This window comes from Episyrphus balteatus, chromosome 4 (assembly GCF_945859705.1).
Source record: "Episyrphus balteatus chromosome 4, idEpiBalt1.1, whole genome shotgun sequence".
Taxonomy (NCBI): domain Eukaryota; kingdom Metazoa; phylum Arthropoda; class Insecta; order Diptera; family Syrphidae; genus Episyrphus; species Episyrphus balteatus.
Genome location: NC_079137.1, coordinates 22,870,369 through 22,896,667, shown reverse-complemented (window position 1 = coordinate 22,896,667; position 26,299 = coordinate 22,870,369). Strand labels below are relative to the sequence as shown.

At 32.1% G+C, this 26,299-nt stretch overlaps 1 protein-coding gene across 1 annotated transcript in view; it reads right to left on the bottom strand.

Moving 5' to 3' along the window:
* LOC129919157 (1-phosphatidylinositol 4,5-bisphosphate phosphodiesterase) overlaps positions 1–26,299 on the bottom strand; it is a 360,368-nt gene that overhangs the window by 53,363 nt on the left and 280,706 nt on the right. Inside the window, exons 15-16 of the mRNA XM_056000005.1 lie at positions 15,652–15,808; positions 733–822 (exon numbers count right to left, since the gene is read on the bottom strand). Of these exons, the coding sequence (XP_055855980.1) occupies positions 733–822; positions 15,652–15,808 (247 nt within the window). The remainder of the gene's footprint in view (positions 1–732; positions 823–15,651; positions 15,809–26,299) is intronic.

Here is a 26,299-nt window from a genome sequence, read left to right as displayed (position 1 = left end):
CATGGCAGAAAAGAGGCAGAGAAAAGTATTAAAAAATAAGCCATACAGCTGAAAATTTTTTATTCACCTAAATAGCGTCAAAAGTTTTACACGGGGCTAACTATTTAACGCAATTCACACACGGCCTTATTCTTGAAAAATAGAAATTTAAGAAATAATAAAAGGTGATTTTATATGACGTGCTTGTGTTTTAACTAAAAAATGTAGTTGGACTTTTTATTGGCATTCTTTTTAGGTTATTTCTGTTTCTTTATTATAGCGTTTTGGGTATTCTGGATACACTATTTTGTCTCGCCGCGGTGATAGTTTTTTGCATTGGGTTTCTGTGTGAATTATTTAGTAGGTATAGTTTACAAGAAAATAATATTTGGGGTGCGTGTTTTTTTATTGCCAAGGATAAAAGAGTGGCGGAGGAGGAGGGGGTTCTAGGTTAATACGATATCGCATCTCTTTTTTTTAATTTTTGGTGTGTAAATAAAAAATATTAAGTACAAATGTTGAATTGTGTGAGTGAAAAAATTCTACCATGCATGTACATTAAAAGAAAATGGATTAAAATTTTCTATATGTTATTTGTTATTCACAATAAAAGTAGGAAAAGGAATAAATAAAAATTTGGAAACAAAATATTAGCCGCTAGTTCTGAAGGTTTACTACAAAAGTAAATCTAGCCTAAATAACAATCTCAATACTGGTAATTGTTGTTGAATTCTGTATGTTAGCATCAAGTACCTTTGTAACGTCTGTACTAAAGTCCTCGACTTGCTTGGTGTGGGCATTTTTTAGTTTCTCCTTTTCTCGATTCTGCTTGTTTCCAATTTGCTAACAAATAAAAGTGAATAAGACAAATAATTTATGAATTGTATGTTTAATTAAGACAAAAATAATTCTGTTTTATAAGGTATTTTATTATAAGTTAGAATTTAACTTTGCCGAAATAGCCCAGCCAATTTAGTGAAAAAAATAGTCATAGAATCACAATTTTTATAGAATACCTGTTCGGATACATATTGTGCATGGGAAGAGTCACTATCTTAAAAAAGAGATTGGTTCAGTTTACAACACGTTTTTCAGCAAAATAAAGTTTGTAGATTACAAAATAATAATTGATTCAACTTGAAGTTCACATCACCCCTAATGTTGTGGACTAACTGCTGGAACACAATGGTGTCGGAGCCGAAATCGGAGTCGTAACTGGAATAGCTGTCAAAGTATTCTATGTACGCAAATGCAAATGTACGAACACAACGCGACGCAACTGGAATCGGAGCTGCAGCCAGAGTCGGAAGAGTTGACCAACTTTTGACCCTCTACCGCATACCAACCCATATATGGTTTATCGATTTCATATCGATTTATTTCCGTTATATTGCACCAAATGTCAAAAAGAAAAAACTATAATAAAACTACGTCTATTTTTTTATAATAAATCGGTTTTTATTATCAGTAAGAGAGTCGTGATTCTGAAATAAACTCATTGTTTGAAGAGCATGTGTAAAGTGCAAATCAGTGAATAAAAGTGTGTACTTTTCCGGTGTTTTTTCATAATAAACAAGTAAGTTGCATCCAATTAAAAATAAGTTTCGTATGTATTTATTATACTTTTATATGTTTACGAAGTTTGTTTTTTGTTTTTATAATAAATGTTTGTCTTTTTTGGTAATTTTTTTCCTAAACACCATAAATGGGTTACCATGCGTTGGCGACATACATTACTGATTTTTGTACGATTTTTATTTTTTTTTTTGTAAAATGAATTCGAAGACTTTCTATAGAAAAAATAAGTGTGTAAATTAGACTGGGCCAAAAAAATAAAATATTTTTTTTTTTGAAAGTTACTTCGAAAATCTTGTTCAGGATGATGAAAAAAAAATTTGGTGAAAATTTGAGTCGTTAAAAAAAATTTTAAGAGGTCTATCATCGGTGTTTTTTATTTTTATACATGATATGATGTTTTACAACAGAACTGCTAGACGATCAAAGTAAAAAAAATTTCTGTTCATTTTTTCTTATATAAAATTAAATTTCCTACAAAAAAGATCTGATTGAAAATTTTCGTCAGACGAGCCGTATTCGAGTAATTAAGCTTTTTAAATCGAAGTGTTTTTTCAATTTGACTGTTTCACTTTGGAATTTTGTGATGAGCAAATAAGTGAATAGAAAAATAAAACCTCGACAGATTCTTATAGGAAATTTAATTTTCTACAAAAAAGGTCTTGTAGTAATTTTCCCTAAATTGAGTTTTGAAGAAGTTATTCACGATTTAAATCGAGAAAAAAATTAAAAAATCAATTTTCAATTTCAAAATTTTCTAATTCACTGAAAATTCAATATTTTCAAATTAGCAAGATGTTTTCTTGTAGGGAATTAAACGTTCTATAAAAAGTTCCTTGGCAGCAAATTAATTGCTTTAACCGTTAAGAAGATATTCGTATCAAAACCAATGCCCACTGATTTCAATAGTTTTCTTATGACAAGTATGCATTTGCGATTTGAATACGATTATCTTCTAAACGGTTAAAGCAATTAATTTGCTGACGAAAATTTTCAATCAGATCTTTTTTGTAGGAAATTTAATTTTATATAAGAAAAAATGAACAGAAATTTTTTTTACTTTGATCGTCTAGCAGTTCTGTTGTAAAACATCATATCATGTATAAAAATAAAAAACACCGATGATACCCTCTTAAAATTTTTTTTAACGGCTCAAATTTTCACCAAATTTTTTTTTCATCATCCTGAACAAGATTTTCGAAGTAACTTTCAAAAAAAAAAATATTTTATTTTTTTGGCCCAGTCTAGTGTAAATGCTATAACTCGTGATGGCTTTCGAAGTGATGATGATCTAGCTTCAGATTCTGGTTTTTTTTTAACATCAAACAAGCCATCTCCGAGCACTTATATGCAAATCTTAATAACCTACAATGTCACGAAAAAGAAGACGACCTTCAACTTTGGCAGGTGATCAAAGCAGAGATGGAACAAAACAAAGGGCAAAGGGTTATACAAGTCACGAAAGTCCATGCCCTTCTTATCCCGAAACTTCAATTCACTCACAACAACCTGAATGGCAAAAAAAAGTCAATATGTCAAATTTGCGGACTGAAGACGTACAATGTGTAGCAAATGGAATGTGTTCTTCTACTACAATGATAAAAGAAAGAGTTTGAATAAATTCCATGAATAAGAAAAGTCCATTGTAATAAAAACATACTTTACAAAACATACCTTGAATGCATAAAACCATATATGTATGGGTTACTAATTTTTTGCTGGAAATCACCTTGCTGCATACTAACCCATATAAGTGCCCATTATTATGAAAGTGATCACTTTTTGCATTGTTTGAAGAAAAACTAACATAATAATTTTCTTATAACGATTTCATTATATTTCTTTTATGAAATCACTAAAGAAGCAATAAAGAAGTTTATTTACGCGATTCGCTTTCAAATAAACTTTACCCCTTAAATAATAATTATTTTTAGGCTAGATTTGATGCCATTTTTGGGAGTGACTTAGTCCACTTTCATAATTAAGGGCACATATGGTTTATGTTTTCAAAAATTTATATATATATATATAAAAAAATAAAAATTTCTATGTAATACCTTTTTTCAACCCCTAATAAAGCTAAAAAATTGTAAAAAAAAATTTTTATATCACTTCGATCATAATTCATGCAGTAGAGGGTTAACTTTTATGTTTTCATTATATTTCAAAACAGTTTAAAAAAAACTATATTTTTTTGCTCACAGTATTTTTAATATAAATTGTTGAAAAAGTGTCTATTATAGCTTTTTTACTTTGAAAATTCCATTGATCACGCACACATACAAACCTAGTTCAAAAGAATGCCACTGCGTAAGTTGGCGCTGATGCAATCTTTCTTTCTGTCCTCTTCTATTTATTGAAAAAAAAAGTTGTTCTTGCGCTCTTATTTTCTCGTTACATTATGTTTTTTTTTGTGTTTACGTAATACTTTTTGACGTGATAACGTCTTATAAATCGATGAACCATGGCAGCCAACACGACAAAGTGACGCCATTTTCTCCCGTTCCACTCTCGCACCTTCGCAGTGCAGCAAAAATTTCAATTAAAAATTAAAAATAAACTATTAGAGATACAGAAATCTTCTATAGCTTATTTGAAAGATAATAACCTAAACCTGAATCCAAACGAATGATTTTTAAAAATTTCGTCATTTAATAGGGTAAACAGGGGTAAAACGGAAATATGCAATTTGGGCTAAAATCTAAACGCGAAGCTGTAGATGAGACTAGATGTAGCTGTAGATGAGACTAATTTAAGAATAACTGCATTTAAGAAACAACAACATTTAAGAAACAACAATAGATAGATTAATGAAATTTTAACCGTAGATAGATAATAACTAAGACTATATTTGTATTAATTTTATATTCACAATCCAGGGTTAACGAATTTTTAACATGTTATATCTTTTGATCTAAAGCAATAAAAAGGTAACAATCTAAATTTTTGAAAGTTGCTTCATAGTAGAGCTGTAGCAAATCGTATGTATTCGTTACTAAAATGCGGGTATTCACTTCAGTAACGAGTAACGAAACGTTACTTTCTAAACAGTATCGTTACTCGTATGTTTTGTTACTGGGTACTCAAGTAACGAAACATACGAAACGTACGAGATACGAAACATACGAGTAACGACGTAATTCCAGTTTCAATACTAAATCCGATGTAAGAGATACGAAATGAAGTGATACACTCAATTTGTCGCATTTCGCATCTCGTGTCGGTATCGTAACCATAGTCAGAATGCTAACTGCAGATAATTATCTGGAGTTTACTTTTGTCTCGATTAAAACAGTAGTGCCAAGGTTCAATAATCATTGTGTTATCGATAATTTATACAGAAATATCAAAAGAGACGTTTTTGTATTTTCTCTATTTGGCCGAAATATGTATATCCACGACGCAACCAATCTGTTTATGGCCTTGGTGTTAATGGTATTGATATTTAGCTTAAGAACGTACAAAAGTTTTTTGGTTTTTCAAAAAATTAGTTTATTTTCGGTGCAAAATTTTCAACACAAAAAAAAGCGGAGAAAACGAGGTTTGAAAATCACTCTCAATAGAAAAAATAAATGAAAAATTGTTCGACATGGTTGTATTGAAGTGTTAATATTTCGAGATCTGCGCGTTGCACTTTTGAAATAAAGGTCTCTAAAGAATTGTGATAAGATTACTGAAAGAATATAAACAAAAAATTAGCAAAGTTTTGTTTAAAAATTTGGAAAAAAATCAAAAAAGTTTCCACGTTTCATAAAAAAAAAAAAACGAAAAAAATTCAATATAGCTACCTTTAAACTCTTATTACATGAGAATGCTTCAACTAATTTTAATGTTTATGACCTTAAAATGTAGCTTAGATTATAGAAATTGTTTTTGGTTAAAAAAAAAAAAAATGTTTACACCCTTATACCAATGTACGAAACATACCTACTTAAAATACCAAACATACGAAACGTATCAAATACATGAAATATACGAAATGTACGAAACACACGAAGCATGCGAAAGTAACGAAACATGCGAAACACACGAAACATATGTACGAAATATGCGAAAAATGCGAAACATACGAGAGTAACGATATTATTGATGCGGGTACTAGTATCAAAAGTAACATATACATGCGGGTACTCATTTTGTCGTTACTTTTACAGCCCTACTTCATAGGGATATTGCTTGGACAAACAACATGATATAACGAAATGGTAACGGAGTTACGAATAACAGAGTTACGCGCGACAGAGTTACGTGCGACAGAGTTACGGCCGTCAAAGTTACGCGAAACCGAAGTTACGAAAAACTAGAGTAACGTATTCTAAAGTTATGTTAAGCTATGACATGTGATTTTTGGGTTGGCAACAATTGCGAGGAACGATATGGAAACATAAATAAGAGAATATCGATTCTCATTGGTTATTATAATAGATTTTAACGAAAATGGGTGTGGTTTAATCTTTTTATGCAAAAAACAACCCCATTCCTTGTTTATTTATTTGACACAGGATAAATTAAAAATCAAACAAAAACCCCACCTAATAAAAAGAATTCTAATATACCAATATATTTGCCATATGGGCAGGTCTTTTGTGTCATATTTATGTACCTACCCAACTATTAGAATTTTATGTTTTTGTTTTTTGTTGGTTCGTTAGAAGATTGTCACCCCAATTGCTATTGTCAACTATAGTTGATGTATATTAAAATTTCATAATTGAGTTTAAAAAGACAACGAATTTCAGTATTTATCATCAATTAGGTAATACCTGACAATTGCAATAAGGATGACAGGTAGATACCTATAGGAAAAAAAAATATAAAAAGGAAGTAAACTGAAAAATAAAACAAATTTAAGCAACAAAATGTTCCATATGAAGTGTTCTTTTTTGGTGGGAGGTGGAAGTGGGAGCAACACAATCACAGCATGAACTTATCTGTTGGACTACTCGACTACTTCTCCTTCTCCATCTTGTGTTATACTTTACATAACACTACAACCGTATTTTAATGACACATTTTTTTCGACTAATTGATGTGGAGGTGGGGAGTGTGTGTGGGAAAGATGTCATCTATCGTTGGCTTAGGTTTGTCCTAATTTAACAACAGAAACAGAGTTATATAATGGAAATAAAAATGCGCTTTTTATTTTACTTATTTAGGTGGGGAAATAAGAATGCATTTTTTTTTTCATTTAAGATGCCACTGTATAACACTATTATTATTCCACTGTAGTTAGGCTGTTTTGGTCTATATAAAGCAAATGCGAATAAAAACAAGTTCTATCCCATTATTTTCCCAACGTTTCGTAAGTATTTCTTACTTCATCAGGGGTAATTTATTCAATTTAATAATTCAAAACATAATACATAATTTGCTTCCCTTCCGCTCCTATTGCATATGTCCCGGAGACGGCAAAACTCAAATATGACAATTAACACTTATATCACAGCTGGGTATCAGGTACTTTAATTAAATTGCTACAGCATAGCTTTGTTTAATGCTATCGGTGTCTTCTTTTGTGTTCATCGTTCTCTTTATTTGTTGTTGGATTCAATTAAATTTTTATTAAAAGATGAACGTGAAACAAAAAAACGCGGACGCGTGACAACCTGACGCTGTCAATACATTAAAACGAATTTCATTCATTCGTTTTAATGTATTGACAGCGTCAGGTTGTCACGCGTCCGCGTTTTTTTGTTTCACGTTCATCTTTTAATAAAAATTTAATTGAATCCAACAACAAATAAAGAGAACGATGAACACAAAAGAAGACACCGATAGCATTAAACAAAGCTATGCTGTAGCAATTTAATTAAAGTACCTGATACCCAGCTGTGATATAAGTGTTAATTGTCATATTTGAGTTTTGCCGTCTCCGGGACATATGCAATAGGAGCGGAAGGGAAGCAAATTATGTATTATGTTTTGAATTATTAAATTGAATAAATTACCCCTGATGAAGTAAGAAATACTTACGAAACGTTGGGAAAATAATGGGATAGAACTTGTTTTTATTCGCATTTGCTTTATATAGACCAAAACAGCCTAACTACAGTGGAATATTTAATCCAAAAAATTGGTCAAATTTAACATATTATAACACTATTATTGTTATGAAAGAGATAACCTAACAAATTTTTGACAAATTTAAGTGTGAGTGAGGTCACATCAGCTGAATTAAAGTGTTCATTGTTGTCTTTGCCGGTAAGTTAGGCAATGTGTGTGAACCCGCCTAATATGGTTGATTTTTGAAATACACTCCCAATGGCAAAGAAAAAAGTAAGGTAACAGGGTTCGGAGAGCAAAAGAATTAAATTTGCACCAAATGTAAGATTCAAACGAGATTTTTTTTTTATTTTTCGGATCATAATATAATATGTGTTCACGAACAAATTAAATTTTTTAAAGAACAATTAAATTAAATTTGTTCGTAAGATCGTAATCGGTAAAATAAAAAGAAATATACATAAGTTGTTTTTCATTTGTTTGTATTTTTTTATTAAAAATGTATACAGGGTGATTCAGGAGTAATGTGCCAAAAAGCTAGAGCGTGTAGGTTAGGTCAAGCAAGAAAAAAATCGTATGGGAGGGGGGGGGTCTATTCCCCTTCGTTTAGCGGGGAGGGGCAATTTAAAAAAAAATTGACTTATTTTGGAAAAAAATTATTAAAAATCAACGGTTGTGCTTACAATAACGTGCTATACTTTTTTGTGAAGCCAATTTTATGGCACAGTTTTTGAAAAATTAATTTTTAAAATAAAAATTTTGAAAAAAAAATTGGAAAAAAAAAATTTCAAAGTAATTTTTTTCAAAATTTCATGTAATTAAGTACTAATTTAGTTTTTAAAATTCGATGCTCTTATTTATTTTAAAACAAAAACAGAAAACCAGATTGAAAAATATCTTGTGATTTTCGAGAAATTAACAAAAAACCAAAACTACTTTTTTCTAAAAAACCTCTTTATTTTTTATTTTACATGGCTGGACTTGTTGATAAATTAATTTATGAAACATTAACCATTCGTCAACTATTTTTTAAACATTCAGACTTAAGTAAGGGTACATTAAAGCGATACTGTATTGGATTAACCCTGAATTGATCAACTTTTTTCATTGATAAAACCTGAAAACTTACCTGAAAATTTTTGTTACTGTGTCTGGAATACTCGCCGCCCATGGATTCTTGTTTTAAGGGCTTTCAGGCAATAAAATCGCAATTTCTTCATGGAAATTGAATAACAAATAATAATGTTCATCCAAAAGATTAATCGAGAACATAAAATGGCAAATACGAAGGAAAAGAATTCAAATGTTATCTAGAAAAAAAAATGATTCTCTTGAAACCTTTAAAAATCAAAGAATATGATTTAAAAAGTCCTTTTTTTTATTTTGAACTGTTTGCGCAAGTACTATTTCATTGTTTTTCATTAAAATAAAATAATTATACTGCCTTAAGACCCTTACCCCACCTAATTAAAAGAATTCTAATATACCTATATATTTGCAATATGGGCAGGTCTTTTGTGTCATATTTATGCACCTACCCAACTATCAGAATTTTATGTTTTTTTTTTTTTTTTGGTTCGTTAGAAGATTGTCACCCCAATTGCTATTGTCAACTATAGTTGATGAATATTAAAATTTAATAATTGAGTTTAAAAAGACAACGAATTTCAGTATTTATCGTCAATTAATACCTGACAATTGCAATAAGGATGACAGGTAGATACCTATAGGAAAAAAAAATATAAAAAGGAAGTAACACAAACACCTTTTTCGATGGAGGTCAGAGGCCAACTAAAAAATAAAACAAATTTAAGCAATAAAATGTTCCATATAAAGTGTTCTTTTTTGGTGGGAGCGTGGGAGGTGGAAGTGGGAGCAACACAATCACAGTATGAACCTATCTGTTGGACTACTCGACTACTTCTCCCTCTCCACCTTGTGTTATACTTTACATAACACTACAACCTTATTTTAATCATTGTATATATATTTCCATAGTACTATCATGAAGTGAAGCGATCTTAGGAACTCTAGTGGTGACTTGAAAAAGCAGAATTTGTATGAAAAAAACACACTGAGCGCCACCTCAACAAAGTGGCGACATGAACTAATACTAAATTCGACTTCATGATAGTACTATAGAAATATATACCTATACAATGATTTTAATGACACATTTTTTTCGACTAGTTGATGTGGAGGTGGGGAGTGTGTGTGAGAAAGATGTCATCTATCGTTGGCTTAGGTTTGTCCCAATCTAACAACAGAAACAGAGTTATATAATGGAAATAAAAATGCGCTTTTTATTTTACTTATTTAGGTGGGGAAATAAGAATGCATTTTTTTTTTTTCATTTAAGCCAGAACTATAATTGGCGGATGGAGTCGGAAGCTACTGTCAATTGTTGTTGTTTTCCATAAGTTTTCATCCGACGAGTGCGCTCGCAACCGCACTCGTCGCGACGGATGAAAACTTATGGAAAACAACAACAATTGACAGTACCATCCGACTCCATCCGCCAATTATAGTTCTGGCTTTAAGATGCCACTGTATAACACTATTATTGTTATGAAAGAGATAACCTAACAAATTTTTGACAAATTTAAGTGTGAGTGAGGTCACATCAGCTGAATTAAAGTGTTCATTGTTGTCTTTGCCGGTAAGTTAGGCAATGTATGTGAACCCACCTAATATGGATGATTTTTGAAATTTGAATTTGTCATACATTCCCAATGGCAAAGAAAAAAGTAAGGTAACAGGGTTCGGAGAGCAAAAGAATTAAATTTGCACCAAATGTAAGATTCAAACGAGATTTTTTTTTTATTTTTCGGATCATAATATAATATGTGTTCACGAACAAATTAAATTTTTTAAAGAACAATTAAATTAAATTTGTTCGTAAGATCGTAATCGGTAAAATAAAAAAAATATACATAAGTTGTTTTTCATTTGTTTGTATTTTTTTATTAAAAATGTAGGTATTCAATTATTAGAAAACATACAAGTACCAAAGTTATGAGCGATATAGTAATGGGAGTCAAAGTTGTGAAAAACTGAAGTTATGAAAAACCGAAGTTATAAAATCAGAGCAATGAATTATAAATACCAAAGCTTTAAAATGTGGTTCATGAATTGGCAAATATTGAGAGGAACCATATACGAGGTGATTCAGGAGAAATGTACCAAAAAGCTAGAGCGTGTATATTAAAATTGTATGGGACGGAGGGTGTTTATTTCATCCGAGGGGGCAATTTTCTAAAAAAAAATCTAAATATTATACTTTTTCTGAAAGTTTTACGGGTGCTTAATTCAGATTTGAAACTTTATTAGCTGCCGTTTCTGAAATATTACTGTTAAAAAATGCATTATATATCAAAAACGGAGGCTGGTAGATTGTTTTGACTCCAGATTCGAGTTTACCACTCCAGATTCGAGTTTATCACCCTTTAAACCACTAGGAAAAAAAATATGGTTCTTGGTTATATAAAATGCACGACTGGTTCGCACGATCTTGTTGTAAGGGTTCAAGTTGCAAATATTTTTATATTGAAATTTGGGATATTTGATAGGTACATAAAAAGATGCATAAAGATACATTTTCGTTAGAGCTGTTTTTTAAAAAAACTAGTTTTTTATAAATGTTTTTTTGGAAAAAAAGTTATAAAATATAATTAGTATGCCATTAATCTAATCAGTATCTTAACCCAAAATTGGGGGGCGCCTTCATTCTTCAAAATGTTTAGGACAAAAAATAAGAGCACCTTTGAAAAAGTAAAATAGAAAAAAATTGGGGCGCCTTTGTGAAAGTAAATATAATTAAAACATCGATTGGAAAGATTTCGTTATTTATATAGACTTTTGTAAAAGTTCGGGGCGCCTTCGGTTCTCATGAAAACAGACCTATAAACAAACGGCAACCATCAAGTCCAACTAATATACGAATTGGTTCTTATAAAAATGTTGTTTATCAAGGTCAATTAAATCCGTCGACAAATCAACGGATGCGACGGTTTCTATGCCTTGGCCCCTTTATGTAGGTGAGACGTCGGAGGCGTTACCGGGAAAGTTTTTTTCTAAAGTGCCAATGTAAACAACAGGTGCCAATTTGGGCCATTTCGTGTCTCAAACATAAAAGTAAAAACAAGTCTGAAGACTAAAGACATAACTAAAGAGTATTATAAAGCGCAAAACTAGTAAATTTATTTAATTATAAAAAGAACTTAATGAATGGCCACACAAGACAGTATTCGATAATGGTATGTTTGCAAAAAAAATTCCAAACCTGTACATCAAAGTTGAGATGCGCAGTTTTTTTCATACACTAACCCTTAGGTAGCGCATACCTTTTCGGTGTGGCCAAGCCCTCAAAGTTTCAAAGAAGCATAATAAGTAAATAAAAGCATCAAGGAATTAGTTAATTAAAAATATAAGTCCATACATAGGGGGTGCGACATAAGGTCAAATTAACTAAATGTTGTAAATATAAAATATTTAATATACATTTTTCTAGAGTGGCATTTCAAGCCATTTGAGAACCACAGTACCATTTAATTAAAAAAAAAACACCAAAAGTACACGACCGTGCCAATTCGGCAACGCTACGGTCGGATGTGAATGATTTTTTATTTTTATTTTTTTTGACTGCTCCTTTCTTCTCTTACATCCGCGATCCATTTTTTTAAGAGTTGGGGAAACATTGACCGGCCACCACCACCACCATTGTTCTTTCTCAATAGGTGTGCATTGAATTTGTATAATGTAATGTATCTGATTTTATTTGTGAGTTATTGTCAAAATTTACATAATTATGAATTTGTTAAACAAGGAAAGACTATACAACGAGTTAAAAAAAATTGAGTTTCCCCTACCAAACAGAAACGATTGAAATAGAACATTTTCATCTTTGTTTTGTTTTTTTTAAGTGGTTCCCTGACCTCCGTTAAAGGAGGTTGTGGCGTCACATTTTGTCACATATTATTCTATTCAATATTACAAACAAAACAGAAATGAAAAAAACAAACGTCAGCAAATTGTGCCCCATTCAATAATTTCTTCTGAGGAGAAAAGAGGGCGGGAGTGTAATTTACTGGCTGAATAAAATGGTGTAGCTGTGGCTGTAGCTTGTAGCGCAAGTTGAAGAATTCTCAACTTTTTGCTCAGCTGCCGCCAACTTTTGTTGTTGTTTCCCTTAATATAGGGTTGCCAGATATATTTTGACGAAACTAGTAATCGAGATGCAAAATCCCGGACTTTCCCGGACAAATAAGGACAAAAAAAAGAGTACAAAACTAGGACAAAAAAATGCATAATTTTATAAAAAAAAATAACCGAACAATCCTTTTAACTTAAAAATCACATTTTTAACCCTTGTTCCTTGTATAATTTTTTTCTTATTTTTTCACAAAAAAAAAAAAAAACTCTGAGACAAAGTTTGGACTTCTCGGTATAGTATTATAATAAACATTTGAGCTATAATACTTCAAAAGTTCAATGCAATTCCAGTTAAAAAAAATTTTAAAATTCCATTGAAAGAAAACCAATTGCGCAAAATTTTCAACGATTTAGTTAAATGCCAATAAAATTTTTAGTAAGTTACTAAGTAAAGAAATGGTCTTTTTGACTTAGCAACTTACTTAGATAAGTGGCTTTAGATTTTCCTTAATCGTTTAAAATTTTGCCGTATTCTATATTTTTTAGTTTTGATTATATTGGAACAGAATACAAAACAGAATTGAGCAGATAATAAACCAAAATAAAAACGCCTCGCTTTTAATGAACTCGATTCGTTTTTTGAATAATAAGGGCCAATTTTTCAATAGTCAGATAAACCTCAGAACTTATTCCTAGGAATAAAAGTTTTTTTTTATATTGACATTTATTCTTATGATGATCTAACTGACGATTGAAAAATTAGGGCTAAATGAATTAAGAGTAGCATACAAGTAGTGAGATACTTAAAGGCTAGAAAAGAGTACAATCCCGGACAATTGATAGAAACTATCCCGGACGTCCCCCACACAGCCAAAAAAGAGTACATGTCCGGGAAAACCCGGACGCCTGGGAACCCTACCTTAATAAAATTTTGACAGTACAACAAGCTACAGCCACAGCTACACCATTTTATTCAGCCAGTTAGACCAAAGCTCAGTGAATGATCGCAACTTCAATGATATAAAAGACCACTGCACATCAGTTCACCACGTCTGTAAAAAAAGGGGTGGTTTGGTTATTATTTTAATATAAATAATAACAAAGTGGGTATTATATACGCTTTGAATAATTATATTAATTAATAGAAAAAAAATACGTAGGTGCAATCATTGACCTACTATATATGGACTGCTAGTCGTTTGACTTTTCCATACAAAAATTGAAAAAAAATGATTCCATATCTTTCTAGCTCTACTAGCGGTATAACCTTAGACGGCGAAAAAAGGAAACTTTTAGTGAATGACATCTGTCGTTAAAGGGTAGTGCTTTCTCTGTTTTTCTATATTTGTTCCTTTCGCACTTCGTCAAAAATGTTGCACTTATTCTCCGCTTTTTTTTAGGGCGCTAGTATCGCGAAGAAACAAGTGGAACCAACCTGAATATGCTTCTAGCAGTCCATATATATTAAGTCAATGGGTGCAATATTAGTTGGACAAATAAGAAGTTAATTTCAATTATGTCCCCCAAACTTACATAAGTATTCTTATGTTTTTTTTCTATTTCAACGTTTTTGCAATCTTCCCACAAAAACAAAACCATATATGTATATCTATTAGACTGGGCCAAAAAAATAAAATATTTTTTTTTTTTAAAGTTACTTCGAAAATCTTGTTCAGCATGATGAAAAAAAAATTTGGTGAAAATTTGAGCAGTTAAAAAAAATTTTAAGAGGTCTATCATCTGTGTTTTTTATTTTTATACATGATATGATGTGTTACAACAGAACTGCTAGACGATCAAAGTAAAAAAAATTTCTGTTCATTTTTTCTTATATAAAATTAAATTTCCTACAAAAAAGATCTGATTGAAAATTTTCGTCAGACAAGCCGTATTCGAGTAATTAAGCTTTTTAAATAGAAGTGTTTTTTCAATTTGACTGTTTAACTTTGGAATTTTGTGATGAGCAAATAAGTGAATAGAAAAATAAAACCACGACAGATTCTTATAGGAAATTTAATTCTCTACAAAAAAGGTCTTGTAGTAATTTTCCCTAAATTGAGTTCTGAAGAAGTTATTCACGATTTAAATCGAGAAAAAAATTAAAAAATCAATTTTTAAATCGTGAATAACTTCTTCAGAACTCAATTTAGGGAAAATTACTAATAGACCTTTTTTGTAGAGAATTAAATTTCCTATAAGAATCTGTCGTGGTTTTATTTTTCTATTCACTTATTTGCTCATCACAAAATTCCAAAGTGAAACAGTCAAATTGAAAAAACACTTCGATTTAAAAAGCTTAATTACTCGAATACGGCTCTGACGAAAATTTTCAATCAGATCTTTTTTGTATGAAATTTAATTTTATATAAGAAAAAATGAACAGAATTTTTTTTTACTTTGATCGTCTAGCAGTTCTGTTGTAACACATCATATTATGTATAAAAATAAAAAACACCGATGATAACCCTCTTAAAATTATTTTTAACGGCTCAAATTTTCACCAAATTTTTTTTTCATCATCCTGAACAAGATTTTCGAAGTAACTTTCAAAAAAAAAATGTTTTATTTTTTTGGCCCAGTCTAATATCTATACCTATCCAATCAAAATTTTACAAGATTAAATAACACCCATTTTCGCTTTACTCATTTACTTCTGACCAATGAGAAAAATGTTAATCTCTTGTTTGTATTTCCTTAATTCCATATCGTTCCTCGCAATTGTTGCCAACCCAAAAATCACATGTCATAGCTTAACATAACTTTAGAATTCGTAACTCTAGTTTTTCGTAACTTCGGTATCGCGTAACTTTGACGCTCGTAACTCTGTCGCCCGTAACTCTGGTATTCGTAACTTCGTCGGTTTCCCGTTTTCTACAGCTCCAACTAAAACGCAGCTTGTAACAAATTTGCGAAAACGATGTCTGTGAATTCTTTATAACTTACTTTTTTTTCTTCCATAAATCGTTTAATGTTGTTCTGTTTTTTCTCTCGTAGACGACGATCTTTTTCATTCTTCGTTTTCAAAGTTTTATCCATTTGCACCTCTTTTGCTGTCTCTACAGAAACTTTTGCCTGTTTTGCATTTAAATCCTTGACATCTCTGCAAAATAAAAATATGAAAATTTGATAATTTTTTTAAAATACTTCAAAATACAAATATGTACATAATAAAAAAGTTTCATAAAGGAAATTTGAAGCGAACATTTTGTGGTGGAAACAAAAAAAAAATTTTTTTGTAGCTAGTTAAATGCTAATTTGTTGCGCAAAAATTAATTTTGTAGCTCTATGCAGTAATTTTTTATTTCAACTTAAAGTTTCAGAAAAAAAAATCACTTCTTTAATTTTTTTCTTTTGCCATTGAATATATAATTTTTGCATATACATATAAGAACCTTGATTTTGTATAGCCTGATCATTCTAGACAAAATTTAACTATATATCAAAGTTAATTAAAGTACAAAATTTTTTGATGTAGTTTGGTTCCTTTGATGGAGTAGAATATGAAATCACAGTTTTACGCCAAAATTTCATATGGCGTATCCCGGAAAATGACCCCTGACCCCTAGGTAGTACAAAAATGTGATTTCAGTCGAATTTAATAAACTTTTAGTATGTTGTAAATCACGTGTTGCTCATAAAAACTCTCTTAGCGTGCAACCCCCTTTTAACAAGTATACCCATTCTTAAACCCCCTTCTTACCCCTTTTTTACCCTTTGAATGGGTAGATTCCGATAACTCAACGGTTAACGAGTTCTTTTATAGAGGGGTTCAATACAATATTTTTTTTTATGACAGGAGGGATCTATCTAATTAATTTTAGTCGGAAGGGCCAATTTTCTAAAAAAAAAATGAGCATTTAATGTTGTTTTTTAAAACATTTTTTTACCATATTTTGACTTTGAAATCAATTATTTCAAAACTAATTGATTAAAATAACTTGATTTAAGAATTAAAACTAGGTATACAATACTGGCTTTTGAAGAATATATGATTTATAAATGTATAAGTGTTGCCTTTCTTTTTAATATTTTTTTTTAATTGCCCTTTCCACCGAATAGGCGGAAGAAAAAAAATATTATAGCTCATTTTAAAACTATTATTTCTAAACAAAAACAAACGCAAAAATTCAAAATTGAACACACTTTATTGAAGAACGTCACATTTACAAAGTGAGTTATAAGATTTTACGATATTTCAACTAGAATAAGCACTAAAATTGAAAACAAAAATCAACTAAAATTAACAAAAATCACAACCGTAAGATAAAAATCAACCGTAATCTGCAAACCACAAAGCCCAAACAGTTTATTCGTAGGGACCAAAGAGACAAACGAAAGGCTGAAGAAACGTCAACATCCACTAATTCAACAGAGAAAAAAGGAAAAATTATGCCTGGCTCCGTCGATCAAATATCTATCACAGACTTCGAAAAATTCTTTGACCAAAAGCTTAGGACCTAGCCACGAAAGCGGATATAGTCGAACTTAGAGATTATCTGGCTGAGTTGATAGGAGTCGCGCTTCGTGACGATAGGCTATTAATTGATGGGGTTGTGGTGCGATGTTGTGATGAAACCCTTCAAGCAAGAAAACGGAGTTCAGAAAAGACACTCCGACCTCCGATGGAGAAAAGCGGGGTTGCACTCACACACTTGCAACTTTTTGTGTATGAACACAAAGTCGAAGGAGAAATCGTGGTGAAAAAACCAATACATATAAAATCGGCTCCGCGGTGATTATAATTTCCATACTAATTTGAGCCGCCTTCGGACCAGTTTCTGAGCCGAAGTCGGACTAAACTTCGCCTGAGGCGGAGCCGATTCGGACCGAGGTCGGACTTGTTTGCTTGAAGGGAACTGGTTTTATTTCAGATGAACAAGATGGTTTAAAGTTAATATCCGAAAGATTTAATTTGCCTGTAAACCAACGAGGTAATCAACGTCACAGCCGAGTAATGCCAAATGAAGGAAGAGTAGCGAAGTTGGATGCAGTTTGCAGCTTGCTGAGGGTGGTGTTGATTGGGCTTTTAAGCAATTTGTCTTTGTCTTTTTCCTTTCTATCATAACTGTTTATTAAAGAAGAACAAGAAAAAACCAACCAATCAAATCAAATCAATTCTGAGGAAAACAAACGCATACTGAGGAAAACATACGCCACTCTTTTCCTCAGAATTGAAATGTCAAGTTTTTTTTTTTTTTCTTCGACACTGACGTTTGGCTTAAAAGCCCAATGGAGGTGGCTCGGATAGGGTGATCCAAAATATTAAAACAAATTAGGAAATTGCCGTCTGTCAGTTTTTAAAAATATAAGCTTAAAAATTGTTAGTTATAATATTGCAGGATTACAAAATAAAATAAATTTTGATTTTATGAATTTTTTAAAAATGTATGATACTCGTATTATTGTATTAGTCGAAACACATGTAACATATGAACACCGTATATTGTATGAAGCGTATTTTAACTAATTTAAAGTAAAATGGATACCAGCACTAAAACAAAATTCTAAAGGAAAGGCGAGTGGAGGGGTTCTATTGGGATTTAAACGAACATTAAAAAATATCGAATGCACTCTAAAGAACATTGATGAACTAATTTTTATTGAACTCAAAATTTCTCATTGTAAATTAAACTTGTTTCCAATTTATATCAACTGCAGCCAGTGGGAATATCAGTTCAACAAACTTGTTGACAGCTTATTTAAAAACGACTTCAGAAATATTTTACTTATTGGGGATTTTAATGCTAGAACTGGTTCTAAAGCAAGCGAAATAAAAATGTGGGGGAAAGCAAATCAAGAGATTTAATTGTCAACGCAGAGGGAGGAAAAATTATTGATTAATGCAATTCCTTTGGTCTTGCCATTTGCAACGGTTGCTCGCCTGTCTCCAGGCGAGCAATGACGGTGATTTTACTTTCATAAGCCACCAAGGAAGTTCAACCATAGATTATGCGCTAGCTGGAGAAGATTGGTGCCACTTGATAGATGACTTCAAAGTGAAATCACAAATGTTCTCCGACCACTTCCCAATTGAAATACAAATCATCCAAACAAATGAATTCTCGTTCTCAAGTTCGTCGAAAAGCACATGCAGCAAATATTGCTAATAATGTCTCTGGTTGCAGAAATGCATCAGAATTCTGGAAGTTAGTAAGAGAAATAAACAGGAAGGACACCCAAAATTCAACAATTCCCATAGAGCTTCGAGATCTGAAAAAAACATTTCCAAGAAATGACCACAAACAATCAGGCTACCGCATTCCAGTTTGCCACCCCATTTTATCAAAATGAAGTGCTTGACTCTCAATTAACAGCTTCCAAAATCAAATTGGCATTACAAGCATCGAAAAACAACAAAGCTCCTGGTTCGGATGGTATTCCAATGGAATTCTTCAAGTTTAGCACCCCTGAGTTCATTGAACAACTTGCAGCTTCATTCAACTGTAACTTAGATTCAGGATCAGTTCCGGATTTCTTCAACAAGGCAATCCTAAAGCCCATTCATAAGAAGGGAGATGTGACCGATCCCGCAAATTACAGAGGAATTTCGCTTCTTAATGTATCAATGAAAATTCTTACTAAAGTACTTTATAATCGTTTATATAGCTGGGTTCAAAGCAACAACCTTTTAAGTGAAAATAAGGCAGGATTTCGAAAAGATTATTAAACGGTAGATCAAATCTATACCCTTACCAATATCGCGGAAACTTGTATGAATAAAAAACAAAAATTGTACACATTTTTCATTGATTTTAGGGCAGCCTTTGATACTATAGATTGAAGAGCTTTAATGCTTAAACTGTATAACAAAGGAATGTCTTTGAAATTTGGGGCAGTTATCGAAAGCCTGTATGCTCACACGACCTCAGCTATTTTCAATGGAAGCGAACTATCTCAAGACTTTGAAGTAGAAATCGGCCTAAGACAGGGTTGCAATCTCAGCCTCTTACTGTTCGCTCTCTATATCGATGACATCGAAGACATCTTTCGAACTGGAGGAATAAACTTAATCGACACTGTGAGAGTAACCCATCTTATGTTCGCGGATGATATTGTAGCACTTGCAGAGACACCACATTAACTGCAATTAATGATAAACAGGCTGGCTGACTATTGTGAGCGATGGAGGCTACAGATTATTCTTACCAAGTCAAAAGTTATGATCTTTCGACAAGCAGGGGGCAGAAATTGCAGAAACGAAAAATGGCAGTTAGCAGGTCAGGATATTGAGGTTATGAACGAATATAATTACCTAGGAATGATTATTACCAGAAATTTAAATATGAGAAAACATACTGCTTTAAAGCTAGCTAAATCGAAAAATGCCCTAAACGCAACCTGGAGGAGTGTTATAATACATTCGAATGTGGATCCGGCTGTGAAATATAGAGTGTTTCAAGCAACCTCACAAGCAATTATGTTTTACTCAGCCCAAATATGGCGCTATAAAGAGTATGATGAGGTCGAACAACTTTTGCGATACTTCTTGAAAAGGACCTTTAAGCTACCAAACACAACGCCAAACCACATACTTTTACTAGAAGCTGGACTTTCTCCCCTGCAAGTGGACTACCTACGTTCTAAAAACGTTTACGCTTGATGATAACAGATTACCTAAGATATTAAGTATGATGGTAATAAGGAAACAAAATTCATGGATGGCTGAAAGGAAACGCTTAGCGACTTACTGCAACCAATCACTTGTTCTTCAAGTAAACGATTTGGGCTCCTGGAAAGCGAAACTGTATGAACTCATAAACGCAGTCGAAACAAAGAAGAGAAATGAATTCGAAGTTAAATCCAGAGAGTCAAGTCACAGACTCATCTACTCAGAGCTCAACCACAACCTGTGCAACAATAATTACTTCATTCCCACATATCCAACAGCTTTGATAACAATAGTTTTCAAAAGAAGAGCAGAGATACTACCACTCAATTTCGTACCTAATAGAACCAATCTCCCAAACCTTTGTGGCCTATGCAACATGAGAGAGAAAGAGGACGTGCTGCACTTCTTAGGTAGATGCCCTATCTTGATTGAAATCAGAAGGGACGTATACGTCAAAAACTATTTTACAAACAACGAAATGCACAACATACTAAATGGCGAAGGATATAACGACCTTTATAAATACATCACTCGGGCCTTCCGTTATAGAAAAAGAATTTATTGATGAATTATTTTAGAATACGCTTTATTACATAAGTTATTATATGTATTTTATTATTTGAATTGAAAAAAAAAAAACTTAAGTTGTCTCTCTGGCAGACGACGTAAAGCCATGTTATAAAATGAATTGTTATACAAATTATGTATGAACAAGAAAATTTGATAAATAAAAGTCATTAATAATTGAAATTGATTTGAAAAAAAAAAATATCGTACTGAACCCCTCTATAAAAAAACGTTATCAATTCTTGGCACCTAAGTTGTTATCGAAAATTACCCATTCAATGGGTAAAAAAGGGGTAAGAAGGGGGTTTAAGAGGGTCAGTGGCGTACGTTGAGTCGCCGCCGGGGCCCCGGGGAAAGACTAAATTTTGGGGCCCCTTTGAAATTTGGGGGCCCCTTATGGCTGTATGGCTTATTTATTTTTAGGTTTATTTGAATGTTTTAATATGTTCGTAATGCACTTTGCTATACTTACTTAAAATTCCTATCATAAAAGTAGTAAATACTTGTACTAGGGGCCCCCAAAATTTAATATTTTGAGACCCATAAAATAAAATTTTTTTTGGCTTAGAATTGATAGTTCTTTGGGCCTCTGTTCTGAAGTAATAATATGTACCAGGTAAATTGTACCTACATGTAAATATTTGATTTTCCATCATCAAACATAATTTTTTTTACTGTGGGGTCCCTGAAAAATTAATTTTGGGGCCCCCGAAATTAAATATTTAAAGGCCCCTAAAATAAAAATTTTTGAAGCTTAGAATTGATAGTTTTTGGGGCCTCTGTTCTGAAGTAATAAATACATATTTGATTTTCCATCATCAGACATAATTTTTTTTTATTTTGGGGCCCCTGAAAAATTAATTTTGGGGCCCCTAAAATTAAATATTTAGAGGCCCCTAAAATAAATTTTTTTTTAGCTTTGAATTGATAGTTCTTGTTCTTGGGGCCTCTGTTCTGAATAGAGCTGTAGCAAATCGTATGTATTCGTTACTTAAATGCGGGTATTTGCTTTAGTAACGAGTAACGAAACGTTACTTTCTAAACAGTATCGTTACTCGCATGTTTCGTTACTGGGTACTGAAGTAACGAAACATACGAGATACGAAACATACGAGTAACGACCCCATTCCAATTTCAATACTAAATCATCCGATATATGAGATACGAAACGAAGTGATACACTCAGTTTGGCGCATTTAGCATCTCGTATCGATATCGTTACCGTAGTCGGAATGCTTACTCCAGATAATTATCTGGAGTTTACTTTTGTCTCGATAAAAACAGTAGTTCCAAGGTATAGTTGAGTTATCGATAATAATTTATACAGCAATATCAAAAGACCAGTTTTAGTATTTTCTCTATGTGGCCGAAATACATATACCCATGCCGCAACCAATGTGTTTATGACCTTTTTGTTAATGGTCTTGAAATGTAGCTTAAGAATGTAAAAAAGTGTTTTGGTTTTTGAAAAAATTTGTTAATTTTCAGAGCAAAATTTTCAATTGAAAAAAAAGCCGAGAAAACGAGGTTTGAAAATCACTGTCAATAGAAAAAAAAATTAAAAATTGTTCGACATGGTTGTATTGAAGTGTTAATATTCCGGGATTTGCGCGGTGTTCTTTTGAAATAAAGGTCTATAAAGAATTGTGACAAGATTACTGAACCGATATAAACAAAAAATTACCAAAGTTTTGTCGAAAAAATCGAAAAAATTAAAAAAAATTATCCACGTTTGATTAAAAAAAAAAAATCGAAAAAAATCAGTATAGCTACCTTCAAACTCTTATAACATGAGAACGCCGCAACTTAAATTAATGCTTATGGCTTTAAAATGTAGCTTAGATTATACAAATTGTTTTTGTTTTTTTTTTTCAAACAAAATTTTTTTTCACTCTTATACCAACGTACGAAAGATACTTAAAATACCAAACATACGAAACGTATCAAATACATGAAATATACGAAAAGTACGAAACGTACGAAGCATGCGAAAGTAACGAAAGTAACGAAACATACGAAACATGCGAATCATACGTAACATACGAAATATACGAAAAATACGAAGCATACGAAAGTAACGAGTAACGATATTATTGATGCGGGTACTAGTATCAAAAGTAACGTATACATGCGGGTACTCATTTTGTCGTTACTTTTACAGCCCTAGTCCTGAAGTAATATGTAGACATTTGATTTTCCATCATCAAACATAGTTTATTTCTTTTGGGGCCCCTAACAAATTGTTTTTAGGGCCTCAAAATTAAGTGCTTAGAGACCCCTTAAATATAATATAATTTTTTTGGAGCCAAGAATTAATAGGTATTGGGGCCTGTTCTGAAGTAATATTCGGAATGCCATTAATAACGTAATGTTTTTGTTTTGGGCCCTGATGTATTTTTGTTGGGGCCCCTGAATTGATATTTAATTTTCCATTTGATTGTTTTGAACCACTGAAGTAATAGCTTTTGAGGATCTTCAATAATAACACGGTGTAACACTCAAAATATACGCGGGCGGAGACCTATCAGGTTTTGTAGAGCTAAACGCACTGAATACGAAACGGTATTTGAAAATCCCCTAACACCCCCAAAATCTGGAGTTAAGGGCAAAAAAAGGTTTTTTGGACCTTCACCCATTGAAAAAATTCTATCTTCGACAATTTTTTACCCATTTTTGATTTTTTTTACAGTTTCTGATAGAAGATAAATATACCTTTTTAACAATGTATAAAACATGTAACTCGGTTAAACCACTTAGAATTTATAAGATGTCAAAGTTCAAAAATTCAATTTTTTTTTGTCAACTATATGTTTCTATGTCTTCTAGTTTTCGAGAAAATTGAAAAATAAAAACAAATAAAAACTAAAAATATTTTGAAAAAAGAAAAATCTGATAAAATAATTTTTCAATTTTCTCGAAAACTAGAAGACATAGAAACATATAGTTTTCACTGTTCGATAAGGAATCAATTGAGGCAGTTTTGTGTGTGAACATTTTTTTTATTAAAATTCACAGTCTGGACAAAAATAGTATTAAATGAGTTTTTAAAAAATTTGTTTCGCCTATTTTTAACTTTGAAATCGATTATTTCAAAAACTATTAGTTATGTTATATTGATTTAAAAATTAGAATCAAATTTACAATTTTTCCTTTCGGAAATGGTATCATTTATTACTGTAAATGTTGCCGTTGTTTTTTAATAATTTTTTTTTTATTTTGATAATTTTGTTTAGAAAACTGCCCCTCCCACCTAAACGGGGGGAGATAGACCCCCCTTCCAAAGAAAAAAATGTTTGCATTGAGCTCCTCTACAGAAACCCGCTATCAAATCCTGGCGCCCAGGTTATCCTACTACGTGCCGAAACAACATTTTTGTTCTATACCTAAAAGTTCAAATTTCGGTATCTGGGTTGAAATCGAAAATTTTTTTTCTAAGCCAATTTTGGAGTGATTTTCATAAAAAATACCTCGATTGATTGGGAAATAGATATAGTTTATGAATATATTTTTTAAATAGCATGTTGTTTTGAAAACATATACTTTAAATTGATGCCGAAGTTGGGCAAATGACGAAAAAAATGGAATTTTTGAGATTTGGCAGCTTATAAATTCTAAGTGGTTTAACCGAGTTACATGTTTTATACATTGTTGAAAAGGTATATTTATCTTCTATCAGAAACTGTAAAAAAATCGAAAATGGGTAAAAAATTGTCGAAGCTAGAATTTTTTCAATGGGTGAAGGTCCAAAAAACCGTTTTTTGCCCGTAACTTCAGATTTTGGGGGTGTTAGGGGATTTTCAAATACCGTTTCGTAATCAGTGCGACTAGCTCTACAAAACCTGATAGGTCTCCGCCCGCGTATATTTTGAAACCTCATTTTTGTAACACCGTGTAATTGTCATGCCATCAGAAAATTTGATGAATATTTTTGGGCTCCTTTGTAATAGATTTTGGGGCCCCCAATTTAATATTTGATTGCCTCTCAACTAACGGGGTTAATGAAAAATTATTTTTTGGGAGCCTTCATATAATATTTTTGGAGCCCCGAAGTCATATTTTTTGGGGCTCCTAAAGTAATATTTAGTAATCCATCAACAAATGTAATTTAATTTAAAAAACAATTTTTTTTAATTTAATTTTTTTTTTGACGCCCTGAATTAAAGGCTTTTGGGGCCCCTAACCTGAAGTTGTTTTTTGCTTTTTTGGGGCCCTTAATGTATTATTTGTGGTTGCAAAGATTTTTCAAGTAATATTTTTTGGGGCTCTAAGATAAAATTATAATTTTTCTTTTAAAAAAGCAGTTTATTTTTTGGGGCCCCTGGGGTAACCTTTTTATTAAATCAATATATATTGTGTGGCTACCAATGCATTATACATTACACGAAATGACATAATTTGTCTCCCTTGTATCCGAAGTGATTCGAATACATTTTGATTTACTTCGTAACTCAATTTATGCTAACAGTTTAATTCTCTGCATTGTCTCCAGTGGGAGCCCTGGGGTCGGTGGAGGGTCCTGGGGCGCCGCCCCGCTTGCCCCAAGGGAGTGTACGCCCCTGGTGTACACCGCACCACAGAAGGCACACCGATCATGACACCGACACAAAAAAAATCAAAAAGTTTTGATTTTGTGTGGACACAAGTGTGGTGTGTATGGGCCGCTTAAAAAAACACACCTAATGTTTGTCCGCGCAGGCGCTGTTTGGATGGGGTCACAGGAGTCACAAAACATACTGTCCAAAAAAAAATGGTCAAATGCACAAAATACAAGGTGTCCGCGTTTTCTTAAATCATCGCTAAAGGCTATCAAATTTGTAGATAGAGAGTTACCTACTATAGAACAATTTTTTTCTTGGAAAAAAATCATTCTCCAAAATGCCCTTATCTCAGTAACTCACTATCTGCAAATTTGATACCTTTTAGCGATGATTTAAGAAAACGCTTACTTTGGTATGTCCTTACTCATGTTTATGATAATTTCTCCGTTAATACTTATGATAGAAACTTCAGTAGAACAATTTTTTTTCTTAGAATATACACAAGAATCATCCCCCAAAATGCCCTTATCTCATTCCGGGTCACCCTGTGTCTGTATTAAAAGAAAACCACAAAGAAATGTATGAAGTGCGAAATTGTCAGTTTTTTAGAATCAATAAGACCATTACGTATACCAAATTTAATCAAAATCGTTAGAGCCGTTTTCGAGAAAATTGTAATACCTCGAAAACGTTATATGGATGATATGCGATATTAAAAAAAACAGAAAAAACGGACCTAGGGAATTACGTAAAAATCATCTGTACCAAGTTTCCATCCATCCGTTTAGGCCCTAGCCCGATGGACGCACAGGCGCACACACGCACACGCACAGACCGACGGACGGCATGGCGAAAACCACTTTTTTGATTCTCTCCA